The following is a 22805-nucleotide window of genomic DNA, read 5'->3' as shown; positions in this document are numbered from 1 at the left end:
TTATTATTAGTTATAATTTAGGTAAGTTCTCAGTAACTCTGGCTGGCCTCTGCCTTCTGAATAATGAGATTAAACTGTACTATCATCTTGGGCTACAGAAACTTTATTAACACACTCTCATTGTAAAGTTTCACACACATACACATGAATAAGCCTGTTAACAGGCACATAATCTCATACCTTTCTAGATATAACCACTCTTAACTGCTGGTACAGTCTTCCAACAACGTGTACTAACCATGTAGCTAACCACACAATGTGGATATTCACAATTAAATTAATTAAGTAATTAAAACTAGGCTGGGCATGGTGGTGAGGTCCTGTAGCTCCAGCTCCTGTGGGAGGGGCGGCAGATAAACAGGACTTCAAGGTTATTCTTGGCTACAGTTTGGGCTAAGATTTTTTTTTCTCCCTCAAACCAATAACCACCTCTAAAACCCACCATCACCTCCACCATAAAAACATTTAGATAGAACTTACAATCTATTCCTGGGTAACATGAGCAGTTTTTCAAGTACTCAGCGTCACATGACTAATGTCTGCTACACTTGAGGGCTCATCTGTGGAGTGCTTGCTTTCCCTGCACAAGCTCTCTTAGACAGTGCTGGTCTACACCTTTTCTATATGCTTCTCTGAACTGTATTATGACATATGTACTAATGTTATTATGTTTATACACGTGTATTTATAAGCACACACTTACTCGTATGTTCTTTTAGTGATGTCGGTATCACTATGGTTCTATTATTTCGACCCTTTTGCCACCTAACCTGGTGGACCAGCCTGAATTCTTGTTATAAGGTCAAAAGTTCATTCTTGTTTTCTATAAAACTTAGATTTGACTATGCCTTGACACATTTTCTGGAATTTGACTTGTTGCACACCCCACACACTGACTATACCCTGACCTTCACCCTGGTAAGATGTTCTGCCAAATAATTTTGAGATGTTCAGCCAATTTCCTACATAACCACGAATCCCCCGACCCTTAGAAAGCCCCAGCCTTGCAGTTTGAGAGCTATAAAAACCCCACTGCCACCGATGTTCAATGACATTTTCTCAAACCCTGTTTTAGGGAGATAGCCCTGTCTGACAGAAAGCAAAGTATGGGGTGGTGGTTTTACTTTCATTCCGCATCTATATGTAGAAATGAGCCTACTGTTTTCAGCAGCTGCTGCATGCTAGTCAATTTCACAACACAACACAGTAATCACTTCTAAGAGTGATGGACTTAAAAGTAATTTCCAATATTCTATGTGAGACTGAAATGTGCTTTGTTTACTGCCTTCCTTCCTTTTTTTCTGATTGTGTGTGTGTTGGTGTGTGCAGTGTCATGTCCGTGTATGGGCATGTTTGTGTGTGTTGGTGTGTGCAGTGTCATGTCCGTGTATGGGCATGTTTGTGAAGGTCAATGCCAACCTTAGGTGTTATTCTTCCAACACAGTCCACCTTATTTTGAGGGATCTGGGTAGTTCCTTAGGTGGAGCTGGTTGACTCCTGGACTCTAGGAACCCTCCTGTTTTACACACACACACACACATACACACACACACACACACACACACACACACACACACACACACACAGTGCAGCGCTGGGATCACATGGCATGCTGTCACAGTTGGCTTTTTTATGTAGGTGCTGGAATCTGAGATGAGGTCTTTACTCTTGTGTGATAAGTACCCTGGTGACTGAACTATCTCAACCCTCCTGAGGCTGCATTCTTAGTAAGAGCCAGAGCTTAACTTCTTTTTGCAGATATACTCTGCTTGACAAACATACACAATACAGAACATGTAAAATAATAATTATTTTTCTTAATAGGATCATTTTGAGGACTACTGGGCAGGAGAAAAGAATAATTAATTTTTTTCCCCTTGAAGGCCGGGAAGAAGGAGTTCAGACTTAAAATAGCTAATTCAGTAGTGTAACAGGAACACACCCTGCACGCAGGAGGCAGAAGCTGGGGAACTCTCTGTATAGAGTCAGCTTGGTCTACACAAGCTCTGGCTTTAAAAAGCAGGGTTGGGGTGATAGATAGTTCTGCACTTGCTCTTGCTTACAGCAATCCACAGTTTCAGTTCCAGGGGACCTGATGTCCTTCTGACTTGGGCACCAAGCATGCCTGTGATGCACAGACATACAAGCAGGCAAAATACTCAACTAAAAAATGGTTACATTTAGCTGGGCTTAGTGGCACATTCCTTTAATCTCAGTACTCAGGACGAAAAGGTAGGTAGATGTCTTTTTTGAGGCTAGCCTGGCCTACATAGTGAATTCCAGGACAGCCAAGGCTGTTATACACAGAAACCCTGTCTTTAAAAACAAAAACAAAAAAGATCAAGTCTAATAAGAACTGTAAACTAAGTCAAGGAACAGACTGTACTTTCCATACTGGTTCATTAACCCACTGATTACTGACCCTATCACATAGGCTGCTATCCTGTGGCAGGCCTTTAGCTCCTTAGGGTTCCTTTTGAGAATGGCAGCTTTGCTATTTTGGGTGAGATGATTACAAGGTGCGCTATAGACGTTTCTGTGGGGCTGGGAATGCCACTTGTGTGTAAAGCATCGGCTAATTAATGTCTGCAAGGCCCTCTGTTCAGTCCCCAGAACTAAAAAGTCTGAATTTACATAGCCACATCAGAGCATGAAGAGACTTTTCCTCTTTTCTTTTCCTCTTTCTTTTTGAGACAAGGCCTCACTATGTAGCTCTGATCCTTAGCTCACTCCGTAGCCCAGGCTGGCCTCAAGCTCACCAGGTCTTTTTGCTGTTGCCTCTACCACACCTGGCCCATGGAAACACTCTTACCACATGCAAATCCTATCAGTGTAAAAGGATCACAGGCAGCACCTGAGCACTCCAGCTTTGCTCTTTTATTGTTATCTGCGTTACAGGGAGGCATCCTGTTTCTTCTGGTGCATAAAAATGCTTTACATATTCATAATGTCCTTTCATTTTTAACTCAATTTCTGCCTTCACTTGTCCTTGCTAATGACTAGTGTTTGTTAACCATTAGCTGGTAGTGGAGGATTTCTGGACCTTGCCCAGCCAAGGCTGGCCACAGCTACTTGTTTAATTAAGCATTAGTTCAGGAAATTCTTACTGAATCCTGTCTTGCTTTAATGCTTACTCTGACAATAAAGTTCACTTCCACTTGTACCACCAAAAGAACCCAGAGCTGGGAAAATGAGTAGGGTTTTAAAGAGAAGGTAAGAAAGTTGAGTGTTTGCGGGAAAGGTTGTGTGGAAATGGGAAGGGGTGGGAAGGAGTATCCTGGGTTTCCAGTGACCACAAAATATCATCTATGTATGAAACTGACAAAGAATAGAAACATCAATCTCTTAGTAATGTCACACTGTTAATGAAAATTCAGTAATTAAAAAGAACAATCTAATTTTAATTTGATAACTCTTAGGTCCAAAGTGGTCCCTGGATATGGCAGTGCTGGTGACAATGTCCCAAACATTGGGCTCTGACCAGGGAAACAAGCCTACACTTGGCACCTCAGGTATCTAGTCCCAGGTTACCCATCCTGCTGACTGACAGAAGTGCTCTTGCTCTTCCCTCACCTGGCTTCTCTTTGGGCTATACACCGTCATGGATGGATTAGAACTCACTATGTAGACCAGGTTGGCCTCAAACTCACAGAGATGTGCCTGCTCAGTTTACCTAGTGCCAGGATTAAAGGTGTGCACCCCAACCAACTCTGGGCTGGAATACTTGGGGAAACAATTGTTTAAACACACAAAAATGACTTGCTTAAACACATCCAGCTAGAAACAGAACCTAATTCTAGAAAAACAATTAAGATAGCTGTCAATAATCAAGGCTCAAATCCAAAGGTATTCTGGCAATGTCAGAATTAGCGAACACATTTCACAGCAAGCACAGGGGCACAGTAGAAACAAACAACGTACCGGTCGTACTGACAGGCTCCTGGCCTTCGGAGGAATTCTGGGCTGTTTTTTCCCTTATATAAAATGTAAGCTGAGTTGGTTTCAGAGACTTGAAGCCTGGTTTCTGGAGATTTTCTAAATAGACACTTAATCTCTTAAGAGAATTTTCATTGACTTCCTAGAAAAAGAAGGGGAGGGGCATTTTACATGTGAGTAAAGACAAAATAAATTATATGTGGTCTTTAAATATATTAAAGATGTCAAGTAATTTACTGTTAAAGAATATGAAGGAGCCTAGCCTGGTGGTATAAGTGTTAATCCCAGCACTTGGAGGCAGAAGCAGGTAGGTCTCAGTGAGTTCTAGACCACTGTTTCAAAACAAACACAGACACATACACATAACTGAACATAAAGAACATAAACATTTAAAGAAATGTTGGGATTTCTCAGATTGTTTGGTAAAAGGAAAGGCTAGCTGCACATTATAGTGTACAGTGGATAAACGCTGAAGGTGGGACACAGAACAAGTAATCGTAATCACGAAAGCATCATGGTGAACGGTGGTTAGAGTCCTTCACCACTCAGCAGTAAGACCAGCCTGGCTACAACTGCTATCCCAAAGCAGCACATTAGTGATTACGTGATTAAATTTATTATATCTAATAATGTCTCCATGACAGGCCATCGAGATACATTATTATAAAAGTGGAAGGGCTAAGAAAATGCCCATATATATGTAGTAAACAAAACCATAAGACAAGTAACCAGATAGGAGAAAATCCAGCTTATTTTTTTAGTAAAAGTTACAATGTGCTCTCTGATCATATAACAACATCATTTTCTTGATGACTGGGTGACTACACAGCTCCCCAAAGGAGGAGAAGCATCAAGGAAGGGACACGGATGAACAGACATGAAGAGATGCCAAGGTCAACTGCTGTATAAGAAAGAAGAGGTATTGTTGGTAAAGAATGGCAGAGACGGGAACTGCTTCTTTTATATTTTAAATGTGTGTGGATGTGTTGTGTACACATTACAGCAGATGTGTGGAGGCTAGAGAAAAATTTCCTGGGATCTGTTCTTTCCTTCCATTGTGTGGATTCCAGAGACTGAACTCAAACTGACCACCTTGGCAGTAAATGCCTTTCCTGGCTGAGCTAACTTTCTGGCCTTACTTTATTTTACTTTTCTAAGCACTTCTATTAATCTCAGGATGGCCTTGAACTTGGATTTAAGGTCTTTATGCCTGAGTCTCCAAAGTGCTGTAAAGCTGTACATTTCTAAGCCCAGAGCAATAACAACTGTTTTGATTTTGAGATAAGGTTAGGGTTCTCACTCTATAACTCAGGCTGGCCTTGTCTTCCTGCACTTGCATACCTGCAATAACAACTGCTTTTGATTATTTAAATCTCTCTCTCTTCCTGCACAGAATGTCTTGAGAGTAAATATGACATACTTGGTCAGGAAGTTCCCTAAGCAAGTTAGGTCCTTTCCTGCCACTGTGAGGCTAAGTCTTGGTTCATGCAGGGTACCATCCCAGCATGTGGACCTTGAGTTTGTCTGGAGGTTCTGGTAAGGAGTACAGCTACTGGGAAATACCAGACAATCAAACAGTTTACCTGATCAGAGAATGCCACCCTTTTAAACCAAGCACTACGCTTTTGGCAGGATGGGTGCACAGAGTGGAGAACGGATCAGGAGGACACCCGCCTAACCAGCCAGATAACCTATGGAGTGACAGCTGTCACGTCGAGATTACTCTCACATCCAGCCCCAGTCTTTGGGAGTCTGGGGCAAGACAATTGCTGGTTTCAATCCAATCTGGAATTCACTGCAAGTCTGAGGTCAGCTTGAGTTACCTTGTAAGACACACAAAACAAAACAAACCACAACGCAAACCCTGAGGGATAGATCTTGATAGCATAAACCCTTTTGTGCTAACACAGGAGGAGGGATGCCCTGAGTTTGAGAACAGTCTGGGCTATACAGTGATACTCTGTCTCAAAACCAAAAGCTGAACCCAAACTCTACCTGAAACAAAACAGAAATCTTCAAAGTTACTTTGGATGCTTTTATTTTTACCAGAAGAAATAGCGGCAGGGTCTCATGGGAGTCACAACACACAATGATCCGTAACAAATGGACAGGAGTGGGGCAAAGGAAATACACCAGACTGAGATTTTTAAGGGAACTTTGTATTGATCTGTGAATTTTAAAACCTACTAATAGCCCATATTTAAAATTAGAGTGTTAAAAGAAAAAGAACCACCAGTGGGCACCAGTGTGAAATCCTGGACTTGGAGGAGGATGGTACAACCTTGAGTTTGTACCCAGCAAAGGGCAAGGTCTGGTGAGCCAGGAGAGTGAGAAGCCTTTCTGAGCCTGCATCTTACTGATAGAGGACAAACAATAGTCCTAATGAATGCGGAGCCGGCACCTGCTGTCAGTGGCCTGGGAGAGGCAGAGGTAAAGCCATCTTTGAGGAGGACAGTCCAAGTTGAGGGAGCAGTGAGCACAAAGGCTTGACAAGAGTGAGTGCTCAGAGTACAGTGGCTGAGGGAGGGAAGACACATGATCAGCCCAGAGACACTGGGTGAGTGAGTCCCCAAGACCACAGGTTCAGTGGCTGGCTGGGATTCATACAGCTCGGAAAAGCTGTTCTATTCAGTCAAGTTTACTAAAGCAGGAGTGGCTGGCAGTGGGAAGCTGTACGGAGCAGAGAGCAAGCTTACTCTTGATTGCTCCACAGTGTAGACTACAGCAAGGTCTGCATCCCCAGGAATGAGGTGCAGCAATGTTCAAGGTATGTTGCTCACCACTACCCGGCAGCAATGTTCATTTGAGCCTGGTGTCCAGGGTTTATTACTTCAGGTTAATCAGGGATCAATGTTAATAAAAAACAAAGGGACCAATGAAGCAACGCTAATGCACTTAGCTCTATAATATTCTCTAATATTAAGAAACACTGACGGTTCTGAGTTTGCCCCAGACTTCTGCCAGTTTGCATGGCCTGGGCACACAGCACGCAGGAAGTCTCCAGGCTCTGGGAATCTGCTAGACATCCTTACAAAAAAGACTCCATCGGGCGAAGAAAGGCGTGTTCCTCTCAAGCCTTTTATTTTACTTCAACAACTAGTACAGAAGCACAATTATTATACTCTTCAGCTTATGTGGCAACTTTACTGTTTATATAATGATAACAACAGCTTTGAATAAACAATGGTTTCAACTGCTAAGTTACCAACATTCACTAAATTTACTAATTGGAAACTTTACTGTTTTTCAAGTTAGCACTGCTTCTATGCCAACCACAATCATGACAGAATAACCTGAATTCACAGACTTTCTGTAATATCTGACTCAAAGGTGACTCAACTAGACATAGACAATAAGTTAAAAAATAAGCATTTACCCTTTCCCTGGGGTGCTGTCCAAAGAAATCAGGATGAACTGCAAAGTAGAAAGGCCTCAAGGCATTGATGGCTTCTGCCCCTGATAAAGCTCGAGAGTAGTATAGCCAGTGAGGGAGGACCTTCCTCAGGCAGAACCTATCAGAGACACGGGGGTTATTCTCTGTGACATAACACACCCACCAATCATCACCGTGCAGGAGGTACAGCCAACCTAAAAGTACCATGCATGGGAAAACCAGAGTGACAAGGTAGAAGCTGACTGCTGCAGCCTGTCAGGTTTCTAAACAGTGGTTCTGCATTCTTTCTGCAGCATGAGCTGTAGTGGTGAGTGAGTGCAGAACTTCCCTCCGTGGTGCTGTTCTGTTTTCCTTAATTTCCAGTGCAGTGGAGAATACCCTGAGGACCTCTGAGGACCTCAGTATTGAGAGAAAGATGTCCTTCAGTTTCCTCATTACCAGAGTGGCAACAGAATTCTAATCAGACAATTCAACATTCCCATTCTTAAATCATGTCTCAAATTGTCTGAAATGCTCTTATTTTAATACTGCTTATTTTCTTCAATTAAAACAATACTACAGCATTTTAGTCCAAAGGAAACGACTCATGACTCTTGCCTTTGAATATTGAAATTTACATTTCCAGTCAATTATTATAAATATTTAAGTGTCTAGGGGCACACTTTGCAACCTACCAGGCATGCTGAGTCTCTATTCTAGAGCTAACTTGAAGATTTATTTTTTAAAGATTATTATTTTTTCTTTATGTATATTTATGTGACTGAATGACAAGTGTGTACAGGTGTCTGTGGAGGCCCGGAGCTCACTGCAGACACATGAGCAGTTATGAGCTGTCTGATGTGGGTGCTGGGAATGGAACTCGGATCCTCTGTAGGAGCTGCATGAGCTTTGGACCGGAGCTGTCTTTCCAGCCTAGGGAAGATTTAACCGTCTGGAAAACACCAGTGTATGCTCAGGTTACCTTCTGTTTTATTGTGCATGTATTTGAACCTTTTATAAAGTAAGTGTACAGGGGTCCAGTAAGAAAGTTTGAAGAAAAAGACAGCTAGTGGGATATACAGTGAGAACCTGTCTCAGAAGGACAGATGGACAGCAAGGAAGACAGTTCCTTATTCATCTCCTCTCCTTAACTTATCCCTGGGTGGCCCTAACTTGACATCTCCCTGCTCTGACTCTGAAAGCACGGGCTCCCCACCTTCACAGTGCTATTTTTGCTTGTGTGGCATAGTGTCCTTTCTCGATGCTGCCAAAGCACTAAACCCACATGAGGCCATCAGCACTTGTACCCGTTGTCAAGTTGGCCTGGCTGTCTCTGTACTGTGTCCTGAAGTCAGTCCTGGAGACTGTCTCTCTACCAGACTGTTATTGCTGATGCAGCTTGCACAGCCTCACTAGCCTGCTTCTGTCTTTTCCCAAACAGTACATGTCATTCATTTTTTATTCTTTTTAAAACACATTACTTAAAAAAAGACGTTTTAAAAAATAAAAAACAAACAAAGCCTTTCTGATTCTTTGGCAGTTCCACGGCACGCATCCCCTTCCCTCGCATCCCCCCATCCTGTCATATCTGCCCTCTGTCCTTACTACTTGCACCCCCTTCTGTCCACACATCTTGAACTGTTCACTGTAATCAGTCACTGGTCTGTTTCAAGGCCTCTGGCTTCTGCAACACTATCTATAGCGAATCCTCACTGGGATTCTTCTTAGATATTCCGATTTTGCCCTGTGTCTTGCAGTTTTGGCTCTGCAAGGCAGGCTCTGCTCTGGACAGCTCACCCAATGCTGTATCAAGCAAGGGGCAGGGGCAGCTCTACTGCTGTCACCTGAGCCTTAGCCCCCAGAGCAAGCTCTACTGTGCTGCCAGCTGAGGTGCAGAGCCAGGGTGGGGTGGGGCGGGCAGTTGTAGTTCTTGTACAAACACTTTTGATGGCTTCCACGGTTCCTACAATGCAAGACCCATTTTTGAGTCTTAAATCAGTCCTTTTAACTTGCTCTCAAATGCTCCTTAAAAACTTTTGTCAAGTGTGGTGGCAGAAGTCTGTAACTCCAGGGGGGCAGAAAGGGAAGGATCAGGAACTCAAGACTAGCTGTGGCGACATAATGAATGAGGCCAGTCTGGGCTGAAACTGTGTCTCATCCTCTCTTGCAGAGAACCCTCAGCCAAGCTTAGTCTTTCGTTCATGTGACTTACAAACCCCCAACTTCCTCTGTGCCACACACTGCCCCCATCCAAGCTGTACCATTTACACAGGTGCTGCACATCCACTGTCCCTGCGCCAGAGGAGGGATCTGTTTGATCACTATAGTCCTTTCCTTTTAAACTCAAAAACATCAAAGTATGTGCTCTGCAGTCTGGAACAGAATACTGTTCTGGGAGTGGTCTGCTCTACTCTCTGCTCTACTCTCTCCTCTTAATGTTTCCTATACAACTATTGTTAGAACCGGTTGTCTCTTGCTTTGGATGGAGCGTTGGACAGTCTGGCCACTCAGACTAGTTTTCTTTCTCTTTGTTCCTGCCTAAAGCCATAAAATGATACAGTTTTGAGATCTGAAAAACTAAACAGACAGAGTGGAGCACAGGGCTTACCTCCTCAAAGGCCTCAGGTGGGAAAACATTTCCAAATAAGCACGCCAACTTCCAAGCATCCATTAATTGCCTAACGGACAAAGTGAACAGAAGACTGAGCAAGTGAAAGGTTAAAAACGTACTACCATCATGTTACCATCCTCAAAGTGAAATGCTTAAGTATCAGCCTCATAATATGTTTAAAAACTACATGGATAAAGATGTGGTTTAGTTATTTTTCTGTTGCTTTGATAAAAAAATATTCTGCAACATGAGAAGAGTTTAAGAGGGAATATAGTCCGTCTGTGTGTGTGTGTGGTGTGTGTAGTGTGTGTGTGTGGTGTGTGTAGTGTGTGTGTGTGGTGTGTGTAGTGTGTGTGTGTGGTGTGTGTAGTGTGTGGTGTGTGTGTGTAGTGTGTGTGTGGTGTGTGTAGTGTATGGTGTGTGTAGTGTGTGGTGTGTGTAGTGTGTGTAGTGTGTGTGTGTAGTGTATGTAGTGTGTGTGTGGTGTGTGTGTGTGTGTGTGTGTGTAGTGTGTGGTATGTGTAGTGTGCCTGTGTGGTGTGTGTAGTGTGTGTCTGGTGTGTGTGGTATGGGAGCAGAAGGAGAACAGGAAGTGGGATGGACTATAAACTCTATGGCTGCCCAGTGACAACCTTCTTCCAATTTCCCAGCCTTCCATAACCTTTCCAAGAGTACCTCCAGCTATTTATGACTTTCTTTTGTTCTGTGACTAAAAGCCCCTGTAATTCTATGTTGGAATATGTTATTCAGGGAAAACTGAACCCATCTTCCCTGGCTATTGTCAATCATATTTGATATGGAATATGAACACTTTCTATAATTACCTTTGTGGGAAGAGAGGTGTTTTCTGTTAGCACCCTTAACTGTATATGAAAACCTTTCTTAATAAGCTCTAACCTGTCTTCATACTGTTTTAACTTAATTTATTTTTTTCTGCTGCGCAAATCAAGACCTCAGCTTTAACTGAGTAAAGCCCCTGAAGGAACTCAGTCTGTCTCTGTTGCTGTAGTCAGCGGTACAGAGAATCAAAGACTCTCAGAGGATTGAAGACACGCTGCTTCAGAACGCGGGCAGGTTCTAAGGGACGCTAGCTCTAACAGCTTACTCTGGCTAAGTCAGCTGCAGGGGTTCTGTCTGCAGACACATTCTCATGACTCCTGTCACCACTCCACAGGATACACCACCCTTACATTTAGAGAAAAACCTCAGGCATGTTACAGGTGGACAAGAGACACTTTGCACTCTCTCTTCAGACTCAGACGGCATTCTGAGTCCTTAATTTACCACGTCACCAATGCTTCTGGGTTAGGTCCAGGGTAAAGCATTGAGAATAAAGCATCAAGACAATTGCTGTTTTCACTAAACCTAGTCTATGAGGAAAGGGTGGAGAAGCAGGACACAGACAAGCAGATAATCATAGGAAAAAGCAGCAAATGCAGTGATTCAGACTTGCACAGAGTAATGGGAGACTTCCTGGGGCTACACTTATAGGGTAGGGAAGGTCCTGAAGAAATGGTCTACTCTGTGGACAGAGGTAGTTATAGAAGGGTAAAACTTACTTACAAGCCAGTATAAATGACTTCTTGAATCTACTTGACAGTGATATTATTTTCTGTTCCATTCCTTCCTTCCCCTGAGGTCTGCAACTCTATGTAGCTCAGGCTGGCCTGGGACTTGCTATGTAGATCTAACTGCCTCTGTCCATTACTTTTGGCAAACACAGAAATTATCAAATAGAGGTCTTCAAGACTGAGCTTTGGCCTCTTGGCACAATCTGTATTTGAAACGTATCTCAATTAAATTAACTTCACACTAATTTCACTAAATTAACTTTCACACACAAAGTTACTGTAACTTTGTAACTATCTCGTATTTTTTTTTAAGGAAAAAAATTGTTCTCTCAAGTAATGATAAAACCACCCCTACCTACCTACCTTTTTTTTTTTTTTCTCTTTTTGTTTGCTTGGTTTTGGAGACAGGATATCACTTTGTACACTTGGCTGGCCTGGAGCTCATGATGTAAATCAGGCTGGAATCCAACTCAGTCTACCTCTGGGGTACTGGGATTAAAAGCATGTAACCCCCCCCCTCCCGCCACCCAGAGACCAGGGTTTTTCTAAAAAAAAAAAAAGGTTTCAGGCTTTCTACTTAGAGTAGGGTATCAAGAAAACAACAAGAGTGAAATCTGGAAACAGTATTAGATGTATCAATGGACAAGTTCCATTTGTTTGTTTTTGGAGACAGGGTTTCTCTGTGTAACAGTCCTGGCTGTCCTGGACTTCATTCTGTAGACCATACTGGCCTTGAACTCACAGAGATCAAACTACCCCTGCCTCCCAGTGTGGGGAATCAACGGCACTCCATAATGTCTGGCTGGATAATAAATTCTTTAGCTTTCCTTTTACATCTTACTGGAGAGTTAAGTCCTCAGTACAAACACTACAGTTTCAAGGAGGATACAGGCACTTCTGGGGCTGGAGAGGTGGCTCAGCGGTTAAGAGCATGGACTGCTCTTGCAAAGGTCCTGAGTTCAATTCTCAGCAACCACATGGTGGCTCACAACCATCTGCAATGGGATCAGATGCCCTCTTCTGGTGTGTCTGAAGACAGCTACAGTGGACTCATATATAATAAATAATAATTCTTAAAAATAATAAAACAGGCACTTCTGGCCCAGCCTCACCTATACACAGTCCTTGGTGCTACTCCAAGGTCCAACTGAACCCACATAACCTCTTCAAACTGCTGTTGCTCCTCAAACCACTTTGGATCTTACAATATTAGTGTAGGGTATGTCTTCTGGGTCTTCCCATTATGGAGGATCAGGTTTTTCAGAGAGCATCCATTCTAGCACTGCAATTTCCCTGAGCCTTAAAACTCCCTTCTGTTGGGATTCTGTAAACCCCACCCCTCAATTACCTGGCAGTAGCCAGGTATGCTCCCCCCAGTGACCTGACACTATAAAAGGGGCTGCTTGCCCTCTCCTCTCTCTCTTGCCTCCTGGCTCTCTTGCTCTCCCACCCCTACCCTACCTGTCCCTCCACGTGCTCATGGCCGGCCTCTACTCCTCTATCCCCCCCCCTTTCTCTACCTCTACCACCCTCTTAACTCTCCTATGACCTGAATAAACTCTATTCTGTACTATACCATTGTGTGGCTGGTCCCTCAGGGGGAAGGGATTCTCAACATGGGCCCCTCAGAGGCATCTCCCTTGCCCCCAGGTCTCGCCGCACCTCCATGGGCCATATGCCCCCCACTCTCTTCATCCTTCCCCTAACATTGGTGTCAAAACCCGGGACATCATCTTTTCACGACATTGGTGCTCCGTCATCTTTTCCTTATACCTTCGTCAACACTAAAGCCAAAGGATGTCGGGCATCGCCAGCCAGCTCTTTTACTGTAGGCCATCTTTAGACAAATGCTTCATCTAACCAACCAACCAAACTTTTGACACCTTTTTAAAATTATATGAGCTCCATGTTAAATCTGGAATCCCCACTCGGTGGTCTCAAACTCAAACTCAGCCGGATCCTGATTCCTTTTACTATCACCCTACACTCTTAAATCATTCCCACACATATTCCACAGATGTCTTGAATGAATTAGCACACTCTTTGAGCTCTTTAGTGTATAGTGCACCACCTCATGGACTACACTTGAGTAATCTACGCCTCACAGACTACCCTCTAAGAGTCTGATTACAGGTCTAGAGGTGAACTGGCCTGCAACTTGCGGTGGAGTTCCTCCCAGGGCCCCACCAGCCTAAACCCAACTCCCTCCTGACAGCCTCGCCTACGCCTCAGGCACTCATAGGCCAAGGCCTCTGGGCAAGCTGGAGTCCCTGGGCAACTTTGGCTAAACAAGGAGCTCCTGACAGGTCTCGCCCACTGTCTCTTAGGCCTGGGTCCGTGGCTGGAGGCCCCGTCACTCTGAGCCTGCAGGCCGCACGAACCATGCTCATTGGCTAAGGCGGACCGACCTTCCTCCTAGGACGCCTGCGCAGGGCCGGCAAGCGGCTCGCAGCTAGGACGTCGGCTCTCGGCGGCCTCCCTCCCCGCTCAAAGCCGCACTTGTCTGTGTCCTTACCCCGCTATCTGCGGGTTTCCGAAGGGAGCTTCGGGAGACACAGCCGGTTCTTCCCGCGGACTAGGTCTGAGGGAGAAAGATGATTGGCAGGCAGGTGGGAGGACGATAAGCGAAGGTAAAGGGGTAGCAGGAGCCAGGGGGCGGGGCCAATGCGCGCACGCGCAGCCCCCTGGTTGGGGAGGGGGCGGGGCTGCGCAGGGCGCTCTGGTGACGCAGTCCTCACTGAGCAGCCGTTGGAAGTCTTGGTAGACTTCCCAGATGCAGCTGAGTTTCAAAGATCCTGTTCCTCTGGCTCATATTTAACACTTAACTTTGCCTCAAGCATTATCTGGACTTATTCATTATTATCGGAGACAGTGGCTCACACTGTAACCCACGCTGGCTTTGAACTTGTGGCAATTCTCCTGCCTCAGCCTCCTAACTGCTGTGATTACAGGCGTGACCCAACACGCCTCCCTACTAGACTGTTTTTAAATGTTTAGTGTACTCAGCACGGGCTTTGTACTGCTTTATTTGACGTCTGTAACTGATCTCCAGACCTGCAAATGATGGAACAGAAACGGCTTTTCGCTATGCTACCACTTGGCTTGATCAACCAGCATTAGTCTGCGTTTTCCCACCCTTTCTCTCAGATCTTCATCCTCCTGAAGGCGACCTTGCGGCCCACATCGCTGTCCTTTGTCTGCAGGAGCCTGGTTCATAATTACCCGAATTTCACTGTCTCTGAGGCAGTGTGCGCGCCACACATCACTGAAGCTTAAGAGTGCTGGGACTTAATTTTCCTGCCCTTGTGAGACTGTAGAGTTCAGGACACTTCCTCCACACATTCTGAGAACCCCTTTTAACACTTGTCCCATTTAGGCCCTTTTTTTCCCCTAAACGACTTGAATTTGTGGCTTACAGTACTGAGAATGAGGAGTTTGTTAAAGAGAATAGGCTACAGATACTGAAGATGACTTCTGAAGGAGTTTTTGTTTTGTTTGTTTTTGTTTTTTGAGACAGGATTTCTGTAGCCCAAGCTGGTTTTTAACTTGAGATCTGCTGGCCTCTGCCTTCTGAGTGCTGAGATTAAAGGAGGGGGCCCCCACCCCCTGACAACTTCTGAACTTTTAACTTGCTAGTGTTTTGGGACAATCACTGTTAGATATTTACATTTTGGCAATGTCTAACATTAGTCACATCATCAAAGCATACAGTACTGTGCTGGCCAGGTTGACCAGCAGATGAAAGTTATCAGACTGCAAACCTGACCACCTTGGTTTGATCACCAGAACCAGATAAAGGTGGAAGAACAGATTCCAAAGCACTGTTCTCCAACTTCCACAAGGATGTGTGCTCCTCCCACACCATACACATAATAATCATATGAGGCACACTAAATGGAGATTGTAGTGAGGGTGATGTAGACGTTTGGTAGAATGCCCTGGATTTTAGTGTTTTAAGTCTGTGCTGCTAGTTTATATCAACTGACACATTCTAGATTCCTCAGAGAAGAGGGAGCCTCAGTTGAAAAAACTCTTGAGATCATGTTGCAGGAAAGCAGTTCCTTAGTATGTAGGAGGGCCCAGCCCATTGTGGGTGGAGCCATCCCTGGCCCAGCCCATTGTGGGTGGAGCCATCCCATGGCTGGTTAGTGGTCCTGGGTTCTATAAGAAAGCAGGCTGAGCAAGCCACGGGCAGCAAGCCAGTAAGTGACATCCCTCCATGGCTTCTGCATCAGCTCCTGCCTCCAAGTTCCTGTCCTGACCTCAGTGATGGACTGTGATGTGGAAGCACAAGCCAAACAAACCCTTTATCCCCAAGTTGATTTTTGTGATTGTATTCCAGCAGTAGTAATCCTGACTAGGTAAAGTCATTCATAGCATTTGGTGTTTCTTAGTTACCACACTGAGCACCAGTGGGCACTGATGTTAAATGTGCCCAGTATATAGCTTTTCACTCTGAATCAAATAATTAAAAAGGAATTTAACATACTTAGATCCTTCTAAATTTAAGTAAAAAAGCAATTAAAAATCACTTTTTGTTAATAAAATCCTTTCAAGTAAATGAATTTTTTTGCTTGAAAACTATTTGATAATTTCTAGTGTCAATAAGATACAAATGCTTAACACGATGAATTATTTTTATTCTTTTATTTTCAACAATGATTATTTGAACTTGAAAAGGAAACCCAATAACAACCCTTTATTAACTAATGGTTAGTAAAAAGCCAAACCTTTCCAGCCCACTTCATATTCTCTCTCAGCCACTTCAGGGCAGAACAGTGCTCCAGACTGTACACCTGCTCCTTGTTAATATTGACGGTCATGTGCTTAATGAAAAGCTTGGGGTCCGATATTCGCGCAGCCATGATCAGTCTTTCTACTGCAGCCTGATAGTCATCTTTGCTTCGAGATTTGCTTTCTTCACATCTGCAAAATGAACGAAAAGGCAGACATTCTCAGAAGAAGCAGTGTTTTCTGTAGGAACGTCATCTGCATTGTTTCTAAACTATTATGGCATCTTTTAGCAGTGATTCTTAGGTTTTTTGAGCCATGGCTTACAGTATGAGAGGCATTTTATATTAGTACCCAGTCATAATTGGTAGTTTGAGAAATACTAATCTAGAACAGCTAGTTACTTCTATGTCTGTAATTTCAATTAACAATCACGTTAGTTTCCTCTTGGTATTAGTTGTTTCTAGTTTCAAGCAAGTACTTATCATGTGTCTAACACTTAGTAACAAACTGTAGAGCCGTGTGGTTTTCTTTGGTCCTGATGGGTACTTTATTAAGTATTATAATTTTCTTTGCGCTCCATCTGCCATCAACTGTGATTGTATTTACTGCCATGAAACTCTTAATCTATTGTAGCTTTTCTTGTGGAGAAAGAAAATAGTTAAAAGTATTTAAAGTACGAGACTGTTTCTTGCTCTTGGTACCTTGTGTGTTAGTGAACATCAAGTTCTAAGAATGGTTCTACCTAAATTAACATCAGTGTAGGCCACTTGTCACCTAAATGAGGCCCGTGCTTCAAAATAGGAATGAGCAGCCCAGTTCCTTCTAGGGCCCCCTAAATTAGATGAGGCCCTAGAACCTGACAGACGGAAAAACTGCAGAGGTGGCAAATTCCAAATGTCTAAAAATGGATAACCTATGGAGGTTAGTAACCTAGGGCAGGGCTCAGCAGACCAGCAAGACAAACAGTGGCCTTCATAAAATTAAAGATCCAGATATGCCACTAGTTATGGACTAGAGCTACAGCTACCCTCACACTCAGCAATGGATAGATAGGCTGCAACTGTGGGGAATAGGGTACAAGAAGAAAATAAAATTCTTCTAAGAATAAAAGACACCTCACATCACACAGCGCACCGTGTCAGACAAAGGTAGTCCACCCCTTACTATAAGAGCAAAGGCTAGTTTCAATGGGTTTTCAAAAAAAAGGTGCCAGGAAAAAACGATGTCCTCCTGTTAAACTGGGGCTATGCCACATGACTCCAAACAACCTGAAGAAAGCAGACTCAGCATTTCTGAGTATGGGGATATTGGAACAATGTGCCACGAGCCAGCTGGATTTGGGGAACTTTTGTTAAAGGGACCCAGACTATTCCTTGTTCCAATTTTCAAGTCTCTTTAAATAGTGAAGAAACTTGGAAGACAAAGGCAGTTAGTTTCTCCTGGAGCTAAGGGCAGGTTACTGACAGCCTGAGGCAATGTCTCCCCGTAGAGAAAATGGAAAGCAGGCTTTGGATTCTTGAGGCTTGGGCCTGCCTTCCTGTCAGGGAACCTGCCACATGTGCAGGAGTCCCTGTGGGTTATCAGTAGACTTTTGGATGATAAACTGACCATCTGGCTGCTTGCTGTTCCACAGCAAGAATGTACTGTCTTAGGTCTCATGGGCCCGTGGCACACTAGTTTACAAACGGCTAAAATCTCAGACCTTCACAATTTTTCTTGAGAGAAGAAGTCACAAAAGGCACCTGATTTTTCCTAGCCTTTTCTCTCTTGGATCACCGTTCTGGGAGAATCTGGCACTCAAGAAGCCTTTTTATTTTTAAAATACGTACTTTATATTAAAATTTACATTTAAAAATTAAGATCCTACAGATGAAAAACTGAAGAATTTCCCATAGATAAGGGTTTTGTAAGTGTCCACAGTGGCATGGAATTAATGTCAGATTGTGTCATTCTGGATCTATAAGGAATAAAGAAAAGATTCATAGCTAACTTTTTTTTTTGATAAAGACCCTTTAAGGCACCACATTCTTTAACACAAGAAGGGTTTCTACTTAAAGAAGATCCATATTTTAAGACAACTATTAATGTATTTGAAATCACTAAAGTGTTTACTTTTAAAGTGTGATTAACCTGTTTGGCCTTTTTTTGGGGGGTGGGTGGGGGAGGAGGATCAAACCCAGAGTTCCCATGCTCATGAACACACTCTACCACTGAAGTTCATCCCTAGATCCTTAACTTGTTTGGTTTTATGCCTGCAGTAGGTCTTTCTTAGTTTAAATGTTAGCTGGGTTTATAGCACACAAACAGAATATAAATAAACATGACACACACACACTGCATTATAGGGCAGGTCTAGAGCTGCACCTACGTTCAGAATACAGCTGGAGCTCTAGTAACCCACCTTTTCAAAACAATCTGTAGCACCTGTGTGGGAGTTCCCGGGCTCTGAATGCTGCTAGCATTAGACACCAAAAATATTTCGATAGCTAAAAGCATTTCAATCTCAGAAAAATAAGAAGGAACCAGTAGAAGTTTCCGGTACACATTTCCCTCTAATGGTGGGTAGCAACCCAGTGAAAGAGCACCTGCAAATCAAACAAGTCACACTTCACCACACTTGAATGGGTAAGACTTAACAGTTTCTAATTGTCCATAGCTGGCAGCCACTTTCTATCTGGTCAGGATAACTTTCCACATTCTCAGAATCATTACACCATTTAGGACCATTAGCAGCTTGGTAATTTGACACTGCTCTTTATGAGGATTCTGAAAACTGGCCTTTGAGTTTTACTGCAGCAAGTGCCCATGTTTTTCAAGTTCATAGTAACACATATGACATTATTTCAGAATAATAAGGGAGCCAGGTGTAGTGATATGTGCCTGTAATTTCAGCACTTAGGCTAAAGCAAAAGGACTACGTTGGAGGATGAGTTGTGCTACACATATAGTGAGATTATCTCAAAACAAAAGAAAAACAAGAAAAAAAAAACTTCCTATCTGGACATAACCAGAACAGCTATTTAGGTTTTAATGGGTCTTGGTCTTTAAATAACTTTATGCTTTTATGGTCACTGTCTACACTGAATTACAGATACAAACAACAGACTGGAATGAGAGAGTGCCACTTCATCTGAGTTTGCTTAGAGGTGCCATCAGCGCATGTGGCTGTCACTGCTCCTACTCTGCCTGACAAGTGCTGGGCACAAGAGCAAAGCACAGCTCCATCCTGTGTGTGGCTGACACGTTCACCCGCTCACGTCTAAAAATCTCGTGTTAGCTCAAAACTGTCTGGCAGATGATTATCATTATCACTTGAAATGATAATTAATACTTTTAGAGTAACTATCCAGTTGGACATGGACAATATTATGCACAGTTTACCAAGATCAAATTAAATCTGTATGTAGATTTTGTTTAAAATGTCTGGGGTTATTTTTTCCTTCAAGAAGGCACCGCAGTGTAGGTGATGATGCTAATCTCTGAGAATTATATTTGAACATAATCCAAGGATGTTCCAGTAAGTTGTTAATATTTAAACTTTAATTATTTTATGTTTGTGTGTGTGCACATGCATGAAGCATAAGACACTGTTCAAACCTAAAGAACCCTCCAAGAAACAAAGAAGTGTGTTAAGCATTTAAACTTATTACCTGTAATGCAGCCTATTTTTCTTCCCATTTCATTGGGAAGAAAAGTTATCACGTGTTGAAAGTGATCATAGCTGGGAGTTTGAGAAAACACTTCAAGTTAAGGTAGGGTAGCCAGGATGTCTGACACCCAAACATTTAAGTTTCAATCCATCCAACTCTTTAACAAAATGTTTTAAGATATGTGAAACTATTTTCAATTTTTTCTTTTATTTCCTTTGCTTACCTTTTACTGGAATTGATAACATACCAAGAAAAAAATGATACTTAAGCAAAAGATGAAAAACAGGTTTCAAAAGACATGCAGATCTGTCAGACCACTGCCTCTGAATATGTACCAACCATTATTTTTGCATATGTAAAAATTTAGTTTTAAATATTATAGATAGATCCTAAATTAGAAAATAATCAAAACCAACATATTAACTAAAACATTTCAATGGAACTTACTTTTGTAGTGGGCTCTGGCTTTGAGCCACAAACAACTCCTTCCTAAGGAAGTGATCAGTCTCCTGAGAAAGGAAAAGTCAATAGGGATGTTCTTTGCAACCATGAACTCTGCTACAGAAGACGAGATGCCTAGACTGTTACTTTCTATACAGGCATCCAGAAGTTCATTAAACAGAAGGCTAGACTGGGAAACCCCCATTGTTTCTGAAATGAAGAAAACATGATACAAGAAAATGAAAAGTTATCAGTGACATAAACACCAATAATCTCCAGCTCTCTCCCCACGCCTGCTGGTCCCAGCCACCCCTCCCAGCTGAAGAGACCAGACTCACTGACACACATCGTCATACTCTCCAAGGAAGAAACCTTTAGGCAAAAGCAAACTGGTACATTCCTTTGCAATGGGGAATGTAAAAGCTGGACAAAGCGTAGAGGCTTCACTAGCTTCTCTGCATTTGTTTCCACATAAGAGTTCAGTCTGCATCTAGAAATTCTTCTCGCAGCTCTGTCTGTACAGGTCATGCCTCAACCTTTAGTTTTTCATGACTCAAATATATCTAATTCTAACGTTCACTCAAAGAATCCTTGAGTGGGTATCGCATTATTAATTTGTAGGGAATTCTTTTACTCTAGGTCCATGGCACTGCTGGATCTTTAAGTGGTCCAGACCTTGTCAGAAAATTAATCTCTTTACCTTTTATATCTCCTTAAAACACTTTCCTAAAACTCCAGACTTACTACATCACCCCTCACCCTGTTGTACATGTAAAGAAGGAAACTCCTTTGGTTTGTTATTTATGGACTTCCAAAATGCAGCACAACTGCCTGTCACTGTCTATTAAGGGCCGGATAGCAGACACTGTGCTAGGGACACTGGGGAAGGAAGCATCATTAGTAGGAAGGCACTTCCTCCGAGAGCATCTCCATCAATCAATGGAAGATGAAGCTCAGAGGACACAGTGAGACCTGGGGAAGGTCCTAAACCATTCCCTGCATTCTTTCTATCATCCTCTGAACTTGTCACAATTTTTGTGACCAAAGTGTCTGCCCATAGACCACATCTGCTTATTTTCAAGTGTGAACTCTGTAGAGTAAGTTCAGATATGAACTTACTCATGTACAGAGGCAGGGCAGGGACAGGATCTGCTGACAGGAGCTGTGACAGTAAACAACCCAGAAAAGCAGCTTTAAAAGCACACAGTTAGTTCATATAGAACATATTTTATAGGAAATTACTTCATTAAAAAATACTGAACATGAAGCCTAACCAGAAGAGACAGCAAAGAATGAACGTTGTGCTGGATGATGGCTCGGCAGTTCAGAGCACTTGGTGTCCCTATAGAGGACCTCGGTTCAGTTCCTAGCACCCACATCAGGCTGCTCACAAACTGACTGTGACATTCCAGAAGGACTGAATTCCCTCTGACAGCCACTGTAGCCACCAGGCATGTGCGTGATACACATACATGTATATAGCACTCATTCATACATATAAAGACAAACCTTTTCTTAAGAGTATAAAGGTAGACTTTTAAAATGTACCTTGAGAATTCTGAAAGCCTGGTAGATTCCGTAGGACCTCAAATGTTTGTTTGTAAAGATTCTTGCCCAGGATTTCATGTGCAATGGTACAGAGCAAATTATGCCGATTAAGCACATCCATTCTATCACAAGGCCAAAGTGGTGTGTTGATTATCCATTCCGATTCTCCCAAAAGAAAAAACAAGCACACCATGAAAACGGCACTTCTTAGGGTAATCACAGTTGGGAATAATATCTTGTTTGAAGGCACTTTTGCCTACACATGTGAACACAGGGTCCATGAAGTCATGGCCAAGATTTCCCATAGTAGCCGAACCTGCCTTCTAAAGCTGGATTACCTGAGTTTAATTTGGCATGTTATATTTCAAATTATTAGCACATCTAATTACTTTTTTTTCTGAGTCAGGGATTCTCTGTGTAGCCCTGGCTGTCCTGGAGCTCCTCCTGCCTCTGCCTTCCAAATGCTGGGATTACAGGCATGCACCACCACTGTCCAGATTCTAATAATATTTAAAAATCTATAGAATAGACCTGTAATAGTTTCAGACTCAGAGTTTCTATGACAACTAGGCCTTATCAAGAACAAATTTCTGTCAACCATGGCTAAGTTAAAGCCGCTTTCTGAATCAGTTTATTCCTCAGTGACTTTTCCTGTCTACATATTCACTGATGTTCAAACCAAGCCACCACCTTCAGCTCAGTGTCACTAAGGCAATTACACACACAGGGTTACTCAAAGGTAATGGTTATGTACACTAAAGGTCAGAACTTACCCCTTAGGACCCAGATGGCACCGTCTAGGCTCCCACTTTTGATAAAAATCTCTGCTGCAACATTTACAATTTGACATCTCGGTGCTGCTTTTTCAGGTCCTGTAAGTCCTTTTAAACTTGTAAAATGTATTTTCAGCTCATACAGTATATCTAAGACCTTCCTTCCCT

At 42.9% G+C, this 22805-nt stretch overlaps 2 protein-coding genes across 8 annotated transcripts in view; both read right to left on the bottom strand.

Moving 5' to 3' along the window:
• The window catches only part of TCAIM (T cell activation inhibitor, mitochondrial), a gene marked incomplete at its 5' end in the record, with an annotated part of 28446 nt that extends 14306 nt beyond the window's left edge, over positions 1 to 14140 (bottom strand). Inside the window, 3 exons of one of the 7 annotated variants that reach the window (XM_080934636.1) lie at positions 3922 to 4078; positions 9918 to 9987; positions 14007 to 14140. In XM_080934636.1, coding sequence (XP_080790762.1) covers positions 3922 to 4078; positions 9918 to 9980 — 220 coding nt within the window. The other 6 variants (XM_080934637.1, XM_080934635.1, XM_080934638.1 and 3 more) reach the window with 6 other exon arrangements.
• A 2057-nt stretch (positions 14141 to 16197) lies between these two features.
• TOPAZ1 (testis and ovary specific TOPAZ 1) overlaps positions 16198 to 22805 on the bottom strand; it is a gene marked incomplete at both ends in the record, with an annotated part of 51999 nt that continues 45391 nt past the window's right edge. The window contains 5 exons of the mRNA XM_080934702.1: positions 16198 to 16417; positions 18627 to 18810; positions 20323 to 20526; positions 21865 to 22029; positions 22638 to 22803. Of these exons, the coding sequence (XP_080790828.1) occupies positions 16198 to 16417; positions 18627 to 18810; positions 20323 to 20526; positions 21865 to 22029; positions 22638 to 22803 (939 nt within the window). The remainder of the gene's footprint in view (positions 16418 to 18626; positions 18811 to 20322; positions 20527 to 21864; positions 22030 to 22637; positions 22804 to 22805) is intronic.

This window comes from Micromys minutus, assembly GCF_963924665.1.
Source record: "Micromys minutus genome assembly, chromosome: 21".
Taxonomy (NCBI): domain Eukaryota; kingdom Metazoa; phylum Chordata; class Mammalia; order Rodentia; family Muridae; genus Micromys; species Micromys minutus.
This window is presented reverse-complemented; position numbering and strand designations above follow the sequence as displayed.